This window comes from Tetrao urogallus (assembly GCF_951394365.1).
Source record: "Tetrao urogallus genome assembly, chromosome: 3".
NCBI classification, from domain to species: Eukaryota; Metazoa; Chordata; class Aves; order Galliformes; family Phasianidae; genus Tetrao; species Tetrao urogallus.
The window spans coordinates 45,024,687-45,045,999 of record NC_136815.1 but is presented as its reverse complement, the minus strand read 5'-3'; the positions used below and the strand labels follow the sequence as shown (position 1 = coordinate 45,045,999).

At 41.2% G+C, this 21,313-nt stretch overlaps 1 protein-coding gene across 1 annotated transcript in view; it reads right to left on the bottom strand.

Annotated features, from left to right (window-relative positions):
• The window catches only part of OSBPL1A (oxysterol binding protein like 1A), a gene marked incomplete at both ends in the record, with an annotated part of 65,602 nt that overhangs the window by 36,558 nt on the left and 7,731 nt on the right, over positions 1 to 21,313 (bottom strand). Inside the window, 9 exon segments of the mRNA XM_079533725.1 lie at positions 12,457 to 12,563; positions 14,820 to 14,901; positions 16,076 to 16,201; positions 17,616 to 17,717; positions 18,751 to 18,814; positions 18,897 to 18,970; positions 19,589 to 19,633; positions 19,720 to 19,787; positions 20,628 to 20,772. Coding sequence (XP_079389851.1) covers positions 12,457 to 12,563; positions 14,820 to 14,901; positions 16,076 to 16,201; positions 17,616 to 17,717; positions 18,751 to 18,814; positions 18,897 to 18,970; positions 19,589 to 19,633; positions 19,720 to 19,787; positions 20,628 to 20,772 — 813 coding nt within the window.

The window sequence follows — 21,313 nt, the reverse complement described above, 5'->3', positions numbered from 1 at the left end:
GTACAAACAAATATTTGCACTTGGTGGAATAGTTCTTCTTTCCTTATGAATAATCTTATATCAATTTTACCTTTATCTGGGGGTTTTACTATTTTTTCTGTGGCAAGAATTCATCATGCTATTCATTGCTGCTTGGGACTTTCTTCATCAATATGTAAGTTAAGATCAGAGCAGATAAAACAAACCTACTTCCCAGTTACATATTCTTCTACAGACTTTCAGCTCATCTAGACTTAAATCTGTAGCAAATGTTTTTAATGATAAATCTTTTATTATTTCTCAGTGTGTAATCTACTAGCATTTGCAGTTCTGAGGAAGAAGTGGCCCCAGTTTAAATTTCTGGTAAGCCCTTCTCTGACATTCTCCAATAAAAAAACATCAATCCCCAGAAGAAAACTAGAAGGTAGACTTGATGGAAGCATGAGCCTGAGGAATGTCAAACTCTCCCCTTTACCCCTCCCAAATTGAAACAGGATCTGATAACTTAGAGTGACAGGTTGCTTTTAAGATTCTTTAAATAGTATGTGGGTGCAAAGACAAGAGTTAAAAAACACAGGCTGTATGTTGATTTATGACACACAGTTCCCTCAAATTTTCTCCAGTGACTACATTCTGCTGCTTCTTAACTACTATGTGGACATTTCATCAAAGGACATGGCATCAAAATGACTTTTATATATAACTAGCTCCCTCTGCTTATGCACAAATTCTTTCCAGTGAAGCAGTCAGCCTCCAGAAAAAGCTTATAACTGAGAGCTATATACCAATATACGCTGGGGACCACCCAGCTGAAAAGCTGCTCTGCAGAAAAGGACCTGGGTGTCCTGGTAGACATCAAGCTGAAAGTGAGCCAACAGCGTAACCTTGCAGCAAACAGTAGTATTCTTGGCTGCATTAGGAAAATTACTGCCAGCAGGCCAAACCTGGAGCTCCTGATCTAATTCTGAGCTCCACGATTCAAGATAGATTTGGACGCAACAAAGTCCAACGTAGGTCAATCTAGACGATCAAAAGACTGGAGTACTTCTCCTATGAGAAAAAGCTGATAGAACTGGGAGAGCCTACATATGAGGAAGCTTGGGTGGGTCTTGTAAATGTCTATAAATACCTGAAAGAAGGAGATAAAGAAGATGGAGCTCGGACTTTTCCAGTGGTGCCCAGTGCCGAGACAGGAAGCAACAGACACTAACAAACACAGGAGGTTATCTCTGAGTATCAGGAAACACATCTGGAAGAACATCATCAGGATGATCAAGTACTGCCACAGGTTACCTAGGCTGGTTGTGGAGTCTCCCATTGTTGGAAAAACTAAGTCATGTGGATATGGCTGCAGGGAACCAGCTCTATAGGTGGCTCTGTGTGAACAGAAGGAGTAGACAAAACTGCCTCCAAAGGTGCCTTCCAACCTCAGCCATTCTGTGATTCCGAGAGAGTAGAGGTTAAACCTTAGCATAAAGCGTGGGTTCAGTGGTGGAGGAAATACAGAACAGATTTCCACTAATCATAGGGATAGATGCAACTGCCTAAAGTTTCAAGCTCTCCTAAAGGCTCATTTTCTCCTGAATTTGTTCTGTCTGACCTTGCAGCAAGGTGTTCCACTGGAACAGCAGGCAATGCAATCTGCATGCAGAATGCTTCCACAATTAATAGTTGTGTTGGCATTTCCAGTAAGGTATAAATACTGACATATATGGATAACCACATTACCTATAGAGTTAAACTATTATCATGACATGCTCTCCATCAAAATGATGAAATCACCATAGATGACTTTTTGCTATTGCTTTATGTCTAACAATTTAAATTCTTCAGCTTCAAAGCAGGTGCTTTTTTGCTTTTCAGAAAGGTGAGAGTAGTTTTTTTCTCCCTAACCTTTATCTCGCTATAGCTTGTGAGAGAGATGGAGAGGGCAAGAGGACAGGAACTAACAGGCTACAGTATTAAATTTCAAGGTTAATGGGGAGCTGCATTTCTTCTATTCAGTGATCAAACAACATATCTAAGCTAGCTTATTTTGTCAAAGCAGAGAAGCTGTGACAGCAAAACCTCTCTGAAGTAGATGAAAAACTTTATAGTCTCTTCGGGGACTGAAGTTCTAAGCTAAGAAGTGCCCTTGTATTATAATGTACACTGTGATCTTCCTTCAAATACACATACTTTAAAGCCATTTTTATATAGTTTTGTAGTATGCCTATAGATCCAGAAGTTTCTGCATTGATATTCAAGTTTCGGCATTAATGATGCAGCAGTGACAAGTACAAGAGGAAAAAAAAATCCATTCTTGTTCAATACCACTGACTGAGTCTGTATTTGTCTTACACGTAGCTTAACACAGAAATTGTGAACACACATCACAGGCGCCAATCCCAAATGCATTCTATAAGGACAGGAGATATTCAGATTAGGCCTGTCCTGCATCAAAACTACATGTCCTCTTACACTGAACTCTACAGGATATTCACAACAAATGGATATGCTTTATTCAAAGGCCCTATACATCTTACCATTCCTTTGCAACAACATTCAGCTTAGCTCTTTACTATAAAAGTAGTATCATTTGCTTTGTGTGTGCTTAGCAGTCATCCTCACATAAGCACAGACCAGCATTTCCAACTTGTGTTCCAATAACATGGAACACTTTTTTTTTTTTTTTTTTTTTTTTTTTTTAAAGTCTCTTACTGATACATTTGAAAGATGACGATGTTTATGTGGAAATGCACTGCTTTGAGAACCAGGTTACTAACACTCATTAATGACTATGCCTTGCACGTACCTTCAAGGAAAAGTATAAAAACAGTGACTTATTTTCAATACATAAACACTTTTCAAATAAAGCCCATTTACCAATTCTAGTAATAACCTCAGTGACTCAGCAGTCAGAATTACACAAACATTTCTTCACTGGGCAGCACAGCACCAACACAATTCTGAATGTTAATATTTAAAAAAAAAAAAAACCCTTTCAAAGTCACTGGCAGCCTGGGAGAGACGGACAGGCCAACAAGGACATGAGATAAAGACAATCACAGAAGTCAAATTCCACAATGGCTCACCTCTATTACAAAAATGCTATCAGCTTTGAGGTGTCACTGAATAAGGCAATGACAAGGGTAACTTTGGTTGAGAAGTCAGGTGAAATTAATTAAAAAAAAAAAAAGACACACACGCACACCACTAATACTACCTGTGGACCATCCATTTTCATAGAATCATAGAAATTGGAAAAGACCTCCAAGATCATCCAGTCCAACTATCCACCTACAACCAATATTTCCCCACTAAACCATGTTCCTTAGCACAACATCCAAATGTTTCTTGAACATCTCTGGGGACAGTGATTCTACCACCTTCCTGGGCAGCCCATTCTAGCACCTCACCACTCTTTGGAGAATACATTTTTCTTAGTGTTAAAGCCTAAATCTCCCCTGACACAATTTGAGGCCATTCCTTCTCATCCAATCACTATTTAGGTGGGAGAAGATGCTCCCCACCTCACCACAATCTTTTTTCAGGGAATTGTAGAGGGCAATAAAGTCTCCCAAGCCTCCTCTTCTCCAGACTGAACAATCTCAGCTCCCTCAGCTGCTCCCCATAAGCCTTGTGCTCCAGACCCCTCACAGCTTTGTTGCCCTCCTCTGGACACACTCCAGGGCCTCAATGTCTTTCATGTAGTGAGAAGTTCAGAACTGAACACAGTACTTGAGGCGTGACCTCTATCAGTGTGAAGAACGGAGAGACAATCACTTCCCTGTTCCTGCAGGCAAAACTATTTCTGATACAAGTCACACAAAGTCACACCGCTGGCTCACGTTCAGCCAAATGTTAACCAACACCCCCAGATCCTTTTCTTCCACACAACTTACCGGACGCTCTGCCTCAAACCTGTAGCAATGCCTGGAGTTGTTATGACCAATATGCAGGACTCAACACTTGGTCTCATTGAACTTTATCCGATTGGCTTCTGCCCAGCTACCCAGCCCATCCAGATCCCTCTGTAGGGCCCCTCCTACTCCCACACAGATCAACACTTCCTCACAGATTGGTGTCGTGCAAACTTACTGAGGGTGCATTCAATTCCCTCATCCAGATCATCAAAAAAGACATTAAACAGAGCCAGTCCCAATACTGGCCCTTGGGGAACACCACTCATGATCAGTTGCCAGCTGGATTTAACTCCATTCACCACCACTGGGCCTGTCCATCCAGCCAGTTCTTTGCCCACAAAAGAGTGTACCTGACCAAGTCACAGGCTGCCAGCTTCTCTAGGAGAATACCGTCGGAGACAGTATCCAAGGCTTTGCTGAAGTCTAGGTAGACTACTTCAACAGCCTTTTAGTCTTTGTAGCTGAAGATCAGAACTACATAAATGAGGAAGGGCAAAGAAGAGGGAAAAGGAACTTTAGACTCAACTTTCCTGATTCAAGAAAAGTCAACTGCACATCAACAGCATACTAGGTCATAAGGCAAGAGATGTTAACTTTTAAATCACTGACATGTAAGCAGACCAAATAAAACGTAACGTCACATGGCAATCCTAAGAGGATTTGTCAACGCAAGCATAAGTAACTTAAGGCTTCAAGAGAATGCTTTCAAAACAACTTCACATAAAAAAAGAAGGTAATAAAAGTTAAATATCATCTCCTCCTTAAAAACGTGTTAATTTCCAGTAATCAAACCAACAAGAGATTATTTTATTCTAGGGAACTAGCTTTTATCAGTTTTACAAGGAAGAAGGCATTATTAAAACCTTAATTTCCAAGAAACAAAGGTCAAGATGGAGAACGCATCTCCAGACAATTAGTAACCATGGGTGACTGCAGTCACCCAATTCAGCATCCTGATATTTTATGCAGCTGAGACAAAAACAGACCACACAGCTGGACCGCTACTGCAGTCCCCATTGGGGGACAAAACCTCAGTATCCAAAGTCATCAAATACACATCATATGATACACATCATACACATCATTTGATACACATCAAATACTATATGCAGAGGTTAAATCTCAAATCCTGTTTTTTTTGTTTTGGTTTGGTTTTTTTGCTGCTTATTCTCCACTGAAATATTAGCAGTCCTTAACTGTCAACACACTGACTAATCTGGGAGAGCCATCAAGTTTTAGCTCTCTGTTCCTCATCTGTTCTTCCAAAACACATCAGATACACAATAAGCCAGAAAACTAAGAACAAGCTGATCAGCTTTACATGCCATTACGAAATCACAATGACAATACAAGAATAAGAATGTGCACCCTCCTCATTCCAGTTTGTTTTCCAAGCATGGTGGAGAGGAAGAGAAACAATATCCTCATTGCAATAAGGAGTGAGGACACACAAAGTTTCCATTCTCTATTTCTTTTCATTCCTATCAGCTTATACACAGACAAGAACACCACTTCCAAGTACATTTACAAAAACCATTCAGTTGTGTTTTCTGTTTTAAAATCTTGCTATATCAAATATCATTCCATTAAATTTGATTGCTTCTTTATCTTCTTTGCAGTCCCAGTTAAGTCCCTTTTCTGCCCGTTTTTGAACTTTAAAAGATCCCTAAATAATTTGTAGACAATACCTCAGAAGCAAACCTCAGGTTTGGAGCTGCAGAAGCAGAGAGAGGTTTAATTTCAAGCTAATATGCTTTTACACCGTACTTCCCCAGAGGCCCATGAACTCATTCCATGTTAGTTTACACCAGGCTGCTTAACAACTGCCAAGAAAAAAAAAAAATCTGCAAGTCAAGCTTTGAAAAAAAATAATTAGTCCATGCTAGAGAGTGCAAGAACAGAGCAGCACTGCTTTGTATTGGGCAATGTGGTAATGGAGAATGCCTACAAACAAGTTATGTGACTGGCTTTCACATGAGCTGCTAAGAGCGTATAAGTCAGCAAGTTTCCCTACCACTAAAAATTAGATTTGCCAAGAGATTATATTCAAATGTATCATTACCTATATAAAACAAACAAAAAAAAGATTAACTTTCGAAGTGTACATTGTTCAAAAGGCTTTAAACTAAGAGGAGAAATTTAGGTTAGATGTTAGACAAAAATTCTTCACTCAGAGGAGAGTGAGGCATGGGCTGCCCCAAGAAGCTGTGGTGCCCCCATCCCTGGAGGCGCTCAAGGCCAGATTGGATGGGGCCTTGAGCAGTTGAGCTGCTGAATGGCAGCCTTGCCCAAGTCATGGGGTGGATTGAGTGGGCTTTGATGTCTCTTCCAATCCAAATCATTCTATGATTCCATGCTTAAGGAAACAACACTGGGAGCCTGCAGCAATTCAAAGCCCAGAAGCTTGCATTTTTTGTCCCAGAGTTAACATCCAGGCATGCTGCTGGCAGCTGGGACTGTCTGGTGCCCAGAAGCCTTTCATTTAAGTATTTGGACACAGACCCTTTCATCTACTTTAGAATGTAAGCATTTTGTCAATACACATAGTATCCTTATAAAAAAAGATAAATAAAATTTTTTAAAAAGTGATATTTACTTATCTTCTCCCTGGTATTTGTTACTTCAACAAGTTTCCGTCTGGGCTGCTGCTCACTTCTCTTCCCGCTCTGGTGACCTATTCAGTCTTGGCTGCTGTAGGGAAAGTCTCTGAAAAAAAGTTGCATTCTCGAATTCCCCTATCTCTTGGATACTTTGGACTGGCTAAACTCCTCTCTTTACATAACACTGACAAGGACGCTGTCTTCACAGACCTTTAGTTTGCTTTCTATCTGCAGTACAGTAAAGAAAATGCTTCCAGAGGAACAACATGATGCCATCTGCAAACATTTCACTATCAAGTTGCTCTGATTTGAATCTCTCATCTTTAGAGCTTCAGCACAGGCAAGACATATGTATGTAAAGTATCCAAAAATTAGCACAGCAAGAATCATCAAGGCATGACTAGAACCAGTGACATTCAAGTAAGGAGAGAAACAATCTGCCAAATGACTTCTGTCAGCAGCTTTGTTCTCTTGTATTCCATGCCTACACGCCATTCTGCAGCATATTACATCCCATGGCCTCCTGTTTCAGGGATAAATTCTGTCAGCCTTTATCTCAGCATTTGTTTTAGCACAGAGAACCTTCCAATTAACTTGTTACTTTTGAACAAGATTCAGGCATATTTACATCAATTCATTCAGCGAGGCATCTCTAGTACACTGCTACTCATTTGGAGGAGAAGGAATAGGGTCATGTCAGAGACATCCACACCAATAAAAATTTCCTTGGCACAGACACACCTCCAGTCTCTCAACACCAGACAGCTTTTGCCATGCTTGTTGCAACCACTTACTGTTTGAAACCTGCTCTCCTCCATTCCCTGATCTCGCAAGCTAAATAGTGTTTTGATTGTTTATACTGCCCACAAAGGGCACAAAGCACACCAAGGTCTCATCTTGGCCTCCACTGCTTTCAGCAAGGCCGCAGAGCTCAGTGGACACCATAAGGGTTCCAGTGTTCTCCAGTGATTGAAAGGGAACAACAAAATATAGGGCTACTGTACGGACCTGAGCAAAAGGTGCAAAAGGCATGGATGTCATTACTTTAGGGATTAAGACTGACATGGTTAAGTACAGTATACCAGCCAGCCAAGTCACGACCTCCATCCCTAGCTCTAGCTTGGAAATCAGAACTGCCTTCTTTATTTCCATAGCTTCAGCTGAGTCCCTCACCTCTCCCTCCCCATGGACCCCCTAAGACGAAGCAGAGGTCATCACAGCTGTGCTGGGCCAGACAGAGTAGGAGTGTTGAGTGACTCCAGGGCTCCTTGCAGACACATTTGCTCCAGCTGCCCACATCAGGTATTCTCCTCTGACTGTTGCGTGTCAGTACTGCTCCCTCATCTCCACCTGCACGAGGGCACTGATAAGAAGAAATCTCTTCCAAAACCACCTGGATGCAGCTTACAAACATCTTCATTCATAACCCAGTAAGGCAGCTGCTCTGCGCTAACAGTCATGCTCATGCACGTCCCTCAGACCTCATAGCAGAGGCTCAAAGACAGCTATGTGTATCTCAAAGAGATGCACGCATTCATTCACAGAAACATGAACCAGCATATTGGACATTCAGTTCTGTTTCTAAGATATTTGAGAAATGTGAAAAAAAACGAGGGAGTATGCTGAACTTTTAAACCACAATTAACATTTACTAATTAAACAACAGAAATTTCTGTATTTATTTGCAGTACATCAGTGATCCATGCAGCAGATAACATATTACAACCATGATAAAGGTAACTAACTTCAAGGACTACGACCTACGGTTTTTTGACCTTAAAGTTCCTGCAAAAATGACAAACTGACTCTGCTATGATCGATTCTGTGCGAGTCCACAGCTCTTCTAAACCAGGAGAAGCAGTCAAAAACTTCTTTCCTGAATCCCTGATCTCGTTGGCTATCAGCCTGCAAACAGAGCCCCTTTTGCAAAAATGAAAAGAAAAAAAAATAGCCAGAAAGAACACCACCTATAAACAAAGGAAGACCTCAGATGCTGACAGACTGCAAATGAAGGCAGCCACTGTTCTGAGCTATGAGACTCAGCAGTTGCTGTTAAGTATAATCCCTGATGGTAAAAGTGAAACTTAGGAGAGTCATGGCACTTGTCAGCACTCTTTATCTAGATCTGGTTAACGAAGAAAACACATTTAAAAGAAAACAAACAAACAAAAAAAAACCCTTGCTTTTTTGAAAGAAAAAAAAAAAGTAAAAAATGCCTTTCAGTTTCTGACAGCTTCAGTGCATGGAACGCACGTACCACGGGCAGGTTTTAAACTTACCCAAAAATAACAGTAGAAAGAGCAATCGAAATCATAACCTTCAGTTAAACTCTCGCTACAGCTACACAAAGCTCCCACGGAACATACCGATTCTGAAATCGGGCTGCTTTCAGAACGAAACGGCGGGGTCTGCTAGAAGCAGCGCAGGGGAAGCCCCGCTCCGAAGCAGTACTTACTAACCTTGTGCCAAAGTCACTGCAGAAGCTCTCCGAAACGCTACGCCGGCACCAGCGCCTCACTGCGTTCCGCCCGCAGCCGCCCTGTAGTTCCCCCGCTCCTCGCCCGCTTTGATCTCTCGCCGAGACGTCCCCGCGCCCATCCCCGCTCGGCACCGCGGGGCTCCGCCGATGGCAGCAGGCGGCGGCCCGGCGTTCGTTACGCACCGCGGCAGCGCTCGGGGGACGGCAGCCGGAGCGCCCCGCCCCGCCCCGCCCCGCCCTGCAGCAGCCGCCGGCCCTCACCTCGCCCCGCGTGCTAGCGCTGCGGGAAGGAACCGAGAGAGTCCCTCCGGGCGGGCCGGCCCCGCCGCTCCGCGGGCTCGGGCGACGCATGGGGCCGCGTGCCGCCGTATCCCAGCGCCCGCGCGGGGCTCCTCCGCAGCGCTATTTTTGACGCGCGGACACCGTGCCCCTCTCTCTCCCTGACGTCACGGCGGCCCCGCTGTGCGCGGCGGTGACGTCACGCCCGTTCCGGCCCCGCGCCGGGTGCCCACGCTGCGGGAGGCAGATGGAGAGGCTGCGGAAGGCGGCTCCGTTCCACATCTCGGGGCTCTATCAGCAGTGTATTTGCGTACTGGGTAATTACGCTACAGTTGACACACAGTAACGATGGGGATCATCCTAAGCAAAGGGGATGTGTTGGTTACCCCTGTGAAGGGAGCAGACTCAGCACCGGAGGAGCCCCAGCTCCTGGTATGCCAGCAATTCCAGTGAGAGACAAAAGAGTCCTCCTTCAAGAGGCATAAAGGGTGTGGAGACTGCAACCACATTTGCTCCAGACAAGTTCCATAGGGCATGAACCACACAGCTGACAGTACTGCAGAGCAAGCAGTGCCTCCATGGCAAAGGAAGAACTATTGGGGAGCTGTCATAGAATTGTTAAGATCAAAAAACCACTAAGACCACTGAAGTCCAGCCATCAACCCCTCCTCACCATGCTCACTAACCCATGTCTCTAAGTGCCACATCCACACGGCTCTTGAACATCTCCAGGAACCACCACCACCCCTGGGCAGTCTGTTCCAATACCTCACCACTCATTCGGTGAAGAAATTTCTGCTAGTATTTAACCTGAACCTCCTTCTCTGCTACAACTTGAGGGTGTTTCCTTTCAGCCTATTGCTTCTTATGTGGGTAGAAGACTCCCATCTCACCACAACCTCCTTTCAAGGAGTTGTAGAGGGCAATAAGGTCCCTCCTGAGCCTCCTCTTCTTCAGACTGAACAATCTCAGCTCCCTCAGCTGCTCTCAATAAGATTTGCACTCCAGACCCCACGTTGCCCTTCTCTGGATACACTCCAGGATATCACTGTCTTTCTCATAGAGAGGGGCTCAAAACTGAATGCGGTACTCGAGGTGCAGCCTCACCAGTGCCAAATAGAAAATGACGATCACCTCTCTGCTCCTACTGGCTGTACTATTTCTGACACAAGCCAGGATGTCACTGGCCTTCTTGGCCACTGCTCATGTTTAGCCAAGCATTGACCAACACCCCTAGATCCTTCCATGCAGCTTTCCAGCCACTCTACCCCAAGCCTGTAGTGATGTCTGGGGTTGTTGCGCAGGACCCAACACTCGGTCTTGTTAAACTTTATCCGTCTGGCCTCAGCCCAGCTATCCAGCCCGTCCAGATCCCTCTGTGGGGCCCCTCCCACTCCCACAAAGATCAACACTTCCTTCCAGATTGGTGTCATGTGCAAACTTACTGAGGGTGCACTCAATCTCCTCATCCAGATCATCAAAAAGACCCTCAGGAACACCACTAGTGACCAGTTGTCAGCTGGAACAGCAGGACAAGCACAAAATAAGCTTTCCAACTGCTGTAGCTCCCTTTCCTGAAGCTGGCTGGGCAGCTTCACATTAAAAGAGCCAATGCTTGCTAGAGCACAGCATGCACAGCAATTGTTCCTAGTTACAACACTCTCTACTGACATCATGGTCAGAAGTGTTTTTATACCACAGTCTGATACTTCAGCAGAGTAATGCTTTACTATTCCATATACTGGAAGAAAATACCAAATCATTTACAAGCAGTCATTTGCTAAGGCAGGAAAACAATAACTTTTGCAATGCCAACAGAAGTACAGCCTAGAAACCAACACTGAATGGCAAATAGCAGCACTCTGTCTTACAAGGGGGGAAAAAAAAAAAAAAAAAAAAAAAAAAAGTTGTGAGTTTAAGAACAATAATGCTCAGGGAACATAACTTTCGGGGAGGTTCAAGCTTTAAGGAGAGATTGCTGCTGTAATTCCATTCCCTTACGAGGTGACAGTGTCTTTAAAATCCTGGATTCTATTCTGAAATTGCAATAGCTGGAAGTTTAAAAATACCAAGACACAGAGCTCTTCCAGATCACATCTTCTGGATTCATCAGCTATGGTGGAAATCCAAGTTCACACCTCAGCCTGTCTCCCTGTGCCCGAGCCCTATGCTCCCAAACCGAAACGAGGCCTCTTCCCACCTACAGAGACAGCTCGGGTTCAAGTAAGGTGAAGCTACATTTCACCATATGTTTTGCTATACTCACTCTGATATCCTATTTTAGTCTTTTCTGAAGAGATGCCAACACAATTAAGGAATACTAGCTAACACTATACACCCACCATTGTAACAATTCCCCCTCATCCACAAATGGAACTGGCAACTTCAGGATTAGATTTTCTTGAAGAAAAAAGATACATATGTAAAACAGCAATGCTTGTTCCACTTTGCTAGAGATTGACTCAAGTAAGTCTAGAAGACTCATGACTGGGGACAAAAAGGTTTGGAAAGGAATGAAAAAGAAACCAACCAACCTTAAAGCAGCTCACTGTTAAATGACCAGAAGACTAACAGCAACCACACAACCCCAGCTTGACACACAGCTTGCTGACCACAAGTGCCAAAAAAGAAGCAGTAACTGTTACCACCACACAGCAAGACAAATTTATTCCAAGTACCACAGTGTCTTCTAGAGTGGTGAAAACACCAAATCTCCCTCCCACCCCAGGATTTAAACAGTGTATCACGTATTCCCAAACTGAAGCATTTGTTTAACACCATACAAGATATTTGTCACTGGAAAAGCCAGAAGTTCAACAGATAGCATTTGTACACCCACTAAGCACATGGTCTGAATAACAAATTCAGAAGCAACACTCTTCAACACTTCAGTTAGCAAGCACACATAAAAAATCATTTTTCTCAATATTTTAACCTTTGAATCAGCAAAGCAACTGCTTTCTTAAATTCAAGCAACAGCTTGCAAGCAAAATCTGGGATTCTTGTGTATGCTCAACACTGAGATATCCCTTTGTAAAGGAACTGAGCTACTCCTTAGAATAGCGAGTTTTTATTAAACATTCAGCATGTGAAAGAACAGCTTGCCTACAAAACTAGGTTTTATTATTTTTTAAATTATTTTAAGAAAGCAGCTAGCAAAATATACTAAGCTATTCAGACCCTTAATAAACCCCGCACAAGCACAAATACATACCCCTTCCTGCTTTGTGAATAGGTTGAGGCAGTCAGCCAGGGCCTCACAAGTTTCCTGGGATACTTCAGAGACCACATCAACTTTTTGCAGGATGGGAGAAGATATACCTGTAAGCATCAAAGAATTAGTGGCTTTAATGGAGCATGATGATAAACAGTTCACTGGCCCATTAAGTTAGATACTTAGTAGAAAAACAGGAACTTACTCATTTGCCAGAATGAGCAGTTTCTTGGAAAGACAGTACCTGGTTTTGTTTTATTCTGGTTTTGTTTGTTCACGTTGTATATTTTTAGAAAAAAGCTAAATTCCTCACTGGATTTTCAGGTCAACATGATGAGGTCAGAAAAACTTCTCTTATCTGTCAAAGGGATGTTGCTCAGTACTAATTTTCAAATTGCGTGAATAATTATTTAACATCTGGTATTATATTTAAATACTTTGCCAGTGACACAGACAGTGAGATTCAGTGCACTCTCAGCAAGCTTGCAGATGATATTGCTGAGTGGTGTGGTCAACACACTGGAGGCAAAGGCTGTAATCCAGAAGGACCTTGATAGGCTCAAGAGACAGGCCCCAGTGATCAACATGCAGTTCAACATGGCCAAGTGTACAGCTCTGCATCTAGGTTTGAGCAACCCCAGAGGCTGAGCTATAGGTGAACTGAAAGAAGCTCTATAGTGAAGGATGTAGGGATATTGGTGGGGAAAAAAAAACTAACAAAAACAACACGAGTTGACAATACACAGTTGCAGCCCAGAGGGCCAACTGTATCCTGGGCTGCATCAAAGGAAGTATAATTAGCAAGTCAAGAGATGTGGTTCTCTGCTCTTGTGAGACCTCATGTGGAGTACTGCATTCAGCTCTGCAGCTCCCAGCGTAAGATGGGTGTGGATCTGTTGAGAGTAGGTCCAGAGGAGGGCAGTGAGGATGACTGAAATGCTGGTACATCTTTGCTATGAAGGGAGAAGAGAGGTGGGATTGTTTAGCCTAGAGAAGAGAAAGTTCTGGGAAGGCCTTATATAATGGTCTTTCAGTATTTAAAGGGGGCCTACGGGAGTTACGAAGAGAGACTTTCATTAGGGCGCATAGTGACAAGACAAGGGATAATAGCTCTAAACTAGAAGAGGAGAAATTTAGGTTAAATGTTAGGAGGAAATTCTTTACTCAGAGGGTCGTCAGGCACTAGAACAGGTCACCCAGAGAAGCTGTGCCCCATTCCTGGAGGTGCTCAAAGCCAGGTTGGATGGGGCCCTGGACAGTTTGATCAGTAGGTGGTAACCCCAAGCACAGTAGGGGGTTGGAACCAGATGGTCTTTTAGGTCCTGTTCAACTCAAACCATTCTGTGATTCTAAGATAGCCGTCTTTTTGTATTATGAATTACATAGTCTTCCCAATAAAAGATTCATAAGTATCATAAAACTTTAACATTCTTTGTGAAGTAAGAGCTCAAGAGCAAGATAAGTTAGCATCACACACAGTAACCGATTCAATTGGCAAAAGGAAGAACAACTGAGTTGGAGCACAGATGGAAAAAGAAAAATTATCCCTCCCAAAAGTGCTATTCTATTATGGCCTATGACTTGTACAGATAAACAAGTTGCTTTCTAGTTTGAGCGTCGTAAATTTTAGTCACAATGTGTAAATAAGACTGAGTTACAAAGAAGCAACAGTTAAACATTCTTAACGGATATCTTGGTGTGTTTAATACATGAGCTACTTCTGTACACATTTAAGGCATTCTAATCTTTAACAGCTTAACCTGCTATTCTTAGTCACTTATACTGTGGAAGTCTCAGGTAGATGTCATTTTAAGATTTATTATTTAAAAGGAAGCCTGATACTTTAGAGCTGGCAAGAAACTCATTGCTGAGGTCTGTGGAACACATCCCATCACACCATGCCTCCATTTCCCTGTATAGTTTTTTAATTTCATTTCACATCCTGTTTATTATGTCCCAGCTTCCAATGTGTTTTTACTTGCTAAAACACACATTCTTTGAGGGGAAAGCTATGCGAAAAGAGCAAGATGTTTGCACCTTTCAGAGGAATCTTACACTTTGCAGTAAACTACCAACTATTGTTTTTAAAAGCAACCGTTATATCTAAGGATAATTTTACTACATTTATCGATCCAAGTAAATTTTGTTTCAAATCAGCACAATTATTTGTTTCTGCAGATCTGAATTCTTAGTTACTCTCAATTATAATCACATTACTTCATTTGAATCTGTTTAAGTGAGGAAAACAGTTAAATTTTTAGGAGCTTGAATACATAATTTCAGTGAAATTAAAGCACATGCTGCTTAGCAGAAAAAAAAGAGTTGCCTAGTAACAAACTGTTTTTCATAAAAGCAATTTTTACCTTTTGTAACATCCAAAGATTTAACCATTGCAAGAAAGTCTGAAATCTCTTTACTGAGTCTTTGTTGGCATGTTTGTGCTTTCTGAAAGAGAGAATGAACAGCAATTTCAGATGTGTCTTGTTCTAGGGAAAATATAAATATGTTCTCTTAAGTACACTGAAAATTTTAAATTTGGAAAGTATTAAATATTAACAAAGATTCCCAGTGACAGATTGGTAAGCTAAAACTGAAAGTTACTTGAAGTATGCTAAAAGACAAAAGCAATCAGATTTATACACATTCCATTACAACCAGCTTTTGTTTAAATTAGTATAACAAACCAAAACTAGAAGTTTCTATGCATGTTCTGCTTTTCCAATTCTTCCCCCACCCTCTTTCTCAATAAAAAGCTCAAAAACCCAGGAAGAGCCACTGCTTGCCCTTTGACCAGGAACACAAGAGTAAGCAAAACATAATTTAACTGGCATATGGCAAGTACAGATATATACAGGAACCCATTCCAAGATCAAATCTCAGGCCAGCATGTGAACTTAGAGACATTCGTCTACTGACAACACCTTCTTCAGTATGCTGCTGGAAATTACCAGTACCACTTACCCTCTAATCTCCTTTATTCCATGAATAAAGAGTTCTTGTACCAAAAGGTGAGGTATAAGACTTTTGGTGCTCAATCACATGAAGACTTTTTGGGTTTTTTTTTGCATTGCAGTGTCATAATTTTTGCCTACTTCCCCTTAAAGTAAAAGGCTTTTTTTAAGCATGTATATGACAAAAAGCTAAAATCACAGCCTGGATGCTAGAGTAATGGAAGACAACTCATTTACACTGAGATCTGAAGTATCACTGTACAATGTACCTGATGTGACCTAAGGTTTTAAATGCTCGATTTTACACTATTTCACTGCATGCATATAGCTGAAAGTTAGCTTTGGTAACATCAAAGCTGCAGGACAAGTACAGTACACAGGGCTCCCTCTCCTGGCTGAAAATTTCAAACAATTCTTTACCTTCTGGTAGCATTGTAAAACTGGGAAACCTCACTCCACAGCTACAATAAACATAACATTTTACACATACAGTCTAAATGGGAAAATATCACAGTATGAAGTGCAGGAAATAAAGGCAACATTTCTGTACCACTGGGAAGAATGAATCAATAAATTTGGACCAAAAGTACACTGAAGTATCCCTGCACGAAACAGCACTAGTCTACCATTGCCTAAATGCATGAGACAAGTAAGTATTCAGTACATACTTTCAGTGTTTCTTGTAGGTCTGTAACAGATACCGAATCATCTTCCTCATCATCGCTACTCAGCTGCTCCTGTGTGCAGTAGTGAGTGCTGTATGCAGAGTGGTCTTCTATTGCTTCTAGCCAACTCTGATCAGAAAAACAAAGTTAAGAACATTAAGGTCATCCCTGGAAGGCAGCAGCATAAACGTAAAGAAAAAAAACAAAAAAATGTTCTGCTGATGTAATATATTCATTAATAAAATGAGACATTAACAAGTTGAAAAGAAACTATAAAAAGTTACAATTTATTCAAGATAAGTTACAACACGCTCAGACTGCTACTAGGACTTAACTGATCATACTCAGTACAAATGCCAACCATCTCCAACTCTATCCAAATTCACAAATGTCACATCAACTATTAAAAGACTATAGAGAATGTATCTTATGCCTTTGGTTTTCTGTTCAGATCCCCGTGACAATGTCATGCAGAAGGCAGCTGCTTACAAAACTTCAGGTACTATCATAACTAAGAGGTAGATTCTTCTCCTGTTCACAGAATCACAGAGAGGCTGAAATTAGAAGGGACCTCTGGAAGTCAAACGGTCCGAGCTCCCTGCTCAAGCAGCATCACATATAGCAGGCTGACCCAAAGACCATATTTAGGCAGCTTTTGAATATCTCCAAGGATCAAGACTCCACAATCACTCCGGGCAACCAGTGCCACTGCTTCATCACCCTCACTAATTCATTTACTTAAACATTTTCAGTTGTATTTCAGTTTGTGCTCATTGCCTCCTGTCCTGGCACTGGACAGAACCTCTCTCTGTCCTCTGTGCGCTCTATCTTCAGATATTTATAGACATTGACAAGACCCCTCTCCCAAGCAGTCTCCCCCAGGCTGAACAGTCCCAGCTCCCTCAGCCTCTCCCCACACAAGAGCTACTCTCCAGTCCCTTTAATCATTGTAGTGTCCCTTTACTGGGACATCTCCAATATATCCCTACGCCTCTCCAAGTGGGGACTCAGAACTGGGCACAATATTGCAGATGCCTTCACCCTCACTTACCTCTGGTTAGTAACCCACAGAAGCGCAGTAGTAACTTCACTACAAAAATCCCTACAAACAAAATGTCATTCAACTGTTTCAAATCCAATTTTTTTTTTTAATATCATTCATCAGCTCATCTAGGAGACCAGCTAGAGCAGAATGTATCAGGCATTCTTTTATTTGAGAATAACAACACGACAAAAAGAATAACAGAACAAAGTTACAGTAGAAATCTATCAGATGGAGAAGTTAAAGAGGAAGTTAAACTACAAGTCACACTACTGGCATGAGATTGGAAAATAACACAGCACTAATTTCAAAGATGACAATCTGCCAATTTTTGCAAGACAGTGTATAATCATGCTAAAATATTCAATATATACATTTACATTACCAAGTCCTGAAAGACATCGAATCTGCCACTAATGCATCCATAGCTAGCTGTATGCAAATTGTTTTCAGTATAGAAATTATTACACCTTAAAGCCTTTCATAAAGGCTCATTATTACCTCTCTAGTATGAGATGGGAAATTGTTTTTAGGGATCTTGAAACGATGAACTGTGTCATCAAAACACCTGACAGAAAAGAAGCAACTGTCTGTAGATTTTACCTAAAGCAATAGAGAAAAGAGACAAAATGAGTGTAATACATCAGTTAGAAAACTGTTTTTATGAGAAGGCAAGGTTGAGGAATTACTGTAACTCAGAAGTTTTTGCCTCAGTTTTGAGGTAAACTAGGTAAAGTTTTTAAAAAAACTTTCTTAGAATAATTTTGCAGAGTATAAAAAGTGCAGCCTTGCACTTCATGAATGAAAAGACAGAGTTTCTTTATGCCAAGATACTGTATTTGCAGAGTACCACTTGATTCAGAGATCTCAGCAATGGTGCAAAGCTATCAAAGTTGAGGAATTTGTTGATATAGAAAGGCAAGAATGATTTTTTTTTTATACAAGAGCATGAGTAACAGAGCTTGTGGTGCCAGTTTATCAAACAAGGACATGTTAGCTCTATAAAAAGCACTGAGATTACCCTAAATGCATCCCTCTTGAGAATTTCATTCTGTGCACTACACACCTTTCTTTCCCACTCAAACACTCCAATGATCAGAAATTCTGAAATATTTCCTCCCCAGAGGTGGATTGTCACACTGGCTTATATTCAGCCTAGTCTTCCCTTCATCCTCTCCCAAAAGGGATGCCCACAAGCATATCTGAAGTGAAGGTGATTTGAAATAACTTCTTAAGAACTCATCAGTTCCTTAACTGAGAAGATTAAATTACACATTCAGTTACAAATAGCATGTGATAGCTACAAGGAGGAGCTAGTTATTTGCTGTTCTCTATCACTGTTGTACACAACAATGTCTAAGGAGGCATGCTATCAGGAAGCTTTATACTCGTTTAAGGCCTCAAGACTTTGGAAAGAAGTGAAAGAGCTGAAAAGGCACATAGAATACTTTGTTTGACAAGAATCATCATTTCTTGCAACAGCACAAGCCTTTTTTCTTAATTATTATTAATAATAATAGACATGCTTAGCAATCTAGCTGACGTTTTCATTAAGTACAGACCACCACCACCACAAAAACAAACCAAAAACAACAACAACAAAAGCAGGAATTACAGGTCTTATTTCACTTCCTACCGTGCACACAGCTTGTGTTAGATGCTTGCATCCCTGACGATGCTCATTATTTACTGCATCAGCTCTTTGAAAGAAAAAGAGATTTAATAACATGAAGATGGGAATTATTTAAATGTACTTATCAGAAATTCAAGCACAGAACTTACTGTCTTCGATACCAGGAAAGGACTCCATGCTCTAATACTATCCAGTAGAGTCTCCAACCAAAAAATCGTGAGCTCTAAAGAGACCCGATCACAGGAACAGGTAAGCTTAACAGCTGAAGAGTTACTTAAAAGCAGTCAACGTTTTCCTTATGAGCTACAATTTTACGTGCTACATATGTTGGTGGTCATAACAATCTGAGAATACTTTCTTTTCTTAGAAATGTCTGAAGATGAAAGTTCTGCTGAGCCTGCTATTCAGTAAGAACCCAAATACTAATTTATTTTTTTAAATACTACAGGAATTGTTAATTATCACACAATTGTATTTTATAAGATCAAATGAGAACAACACACATTAAGATACTGAACTGTATAATTTTACATTTCACACACAGTTCTAGTTTAAATAACAGTTCCTTGTATTATATTTATGTGTGAATATATAGGAAAATTTACAGAGAAGAAAACTTCAGAAAGTAGGCAAAGATTAAAGATTAAGACCAGAGTGCCATAAATATAGCTACACTCAGACAGTCCATTTATAATTGATTCAATATACTCAAGTAAAAAGTTATGTCATTTAACAAATGCATTATTGAAAGGCTCTCTCATTCAACAACTCTTACTTAAGCATAGAAAATGACACACTTATATATGTTATAAGCTATTTCAGAAAAGGAAATAAGATATACCTTCCATAGGAGACCTTCGTATCGTCTCAGTGGTTTGTTGATAGCCTGCAGAGAAATTAAAGCTTATGTAGGAATGGCTCCAAACTGACAGCCTCAGCAAGTAGCATTTTAAATGGTATAGAAGTTCTTACCTTTCCAGTTTTACCTCCCAGTATTAGCTTCATTTCTGCACCTTGGGCTAGATCAAGGGGTGTCTGATCTGTTCAGTAACCAAGATGAGGCATGAGAATTTGATGCAAATAAACTTAGGTGCAATCAGCTTAAAATAACCACCCTGCATATACCCCACCCATTAGTCCCACAGACATTTAAGTTAGGAAGCATAAACCCCTCAGGGGCAGAAGATGCAAAAGCACTCTGTATTTCACTGCAGTGAACTACTCTACAAGAGTTCCACTGGCCACAGATGGGACTTTGCTCTTAGCCATTTGTTTATTTTTAACATTCAGCCATGTAAACAAGTTTTAAACATTCACAAATATCAAAACAGAGGCATCATTTATCAGATGACAAGTACAGTTTGAGTAACATTCGTGTAAAGATTTCCTGGACATGCTTTCATTAGAAGCACTTTTCTGAAGGATCACTTTTTCTGAGTCATGTCTTCAATTGTATCACTTTTATTACCAACGTCGCAATGTTTGGTGTTTAACATTAAGAAAGCAAAAGTCAAGCATGAGTTTTTTCATGATTAAGATAGACAACACATAAACTTTATAGGAATAGCCAAGTTAGGAATATAAAAGCTTGTATGGTAAATATTTTGCTGCAGTTTGTACGTCTGCAATTTAGCCAGAGTTGGGCTTCCTATACTTGTGATGCAACGCTTGTAAAGCACTCTCAGATTTTCTTTGAACAGAATCACAGAATGGCCAGGGTTGGAAGGGACTGCAAGGATCATGAATCTCCAGCCCCCGACATGGGGAGGGCCACCAACCTCCCCATTTATTGGGCACTAAGTGGTAAGTAACATACCTTATAGAAGGTGTTAAGAGTAGGCTGACATTTAACATTTTATACACTTTCATTTGGTACTCACCGTTTTTATTTCTTATTTTAGGATCTGCTCCATTTTTTAGAAGTTTCAATGCGCAGTGCTTGTGGGCACGGTATGCTGCACAATGCAATGGTGTGTTCCCCATCTGATCCACACAATTGATATCTGGTGGTTTGGGCTTGTTTAACTGGAAAAAAAAAAAAAAAAAAAAAAGAGGAGACTGGTTTGCATATCAGTTTTCCTCCCTCTCCAGATGTCACCTTCATCATTTTTAAAGTTATCCATTCCTAACTAGAACACATCAGCATAGGCCTGGCAATGAAGCAGGCACATATTCGAGAAGGACGAGCACTACAGCAGTCAAATAAAGTGTTCAGCTATAGTAGGAAACTCCTTAGTTTTCTACACACTATACTCTTCTCACCCCTACTGCTCTGCTCAGAAGCTGTTACCCTGCTAAGCTGCACAGTGCCAGAGAAAATTCTCCAGGACTGCAGTTCAGTCATCTACATTGCTGGAATAGCCCTTTCAGATTTTTGGCCCGAGCCAAGATTCACTGCTATTTGTGGAAGACTTCCAGGTACAGTCTGAAAGTTAGCACGGGCCAGTGGTAAGCCCAAAATAAGTTTGTGTGGCCACCCAGTTTCAGAGAAGAAGAATTTCATTAGGCAGGGTAGAAGGCCTGCCAACCTTGGTGACACAGCTGTTCCGGACTATTTAAAAGTTCC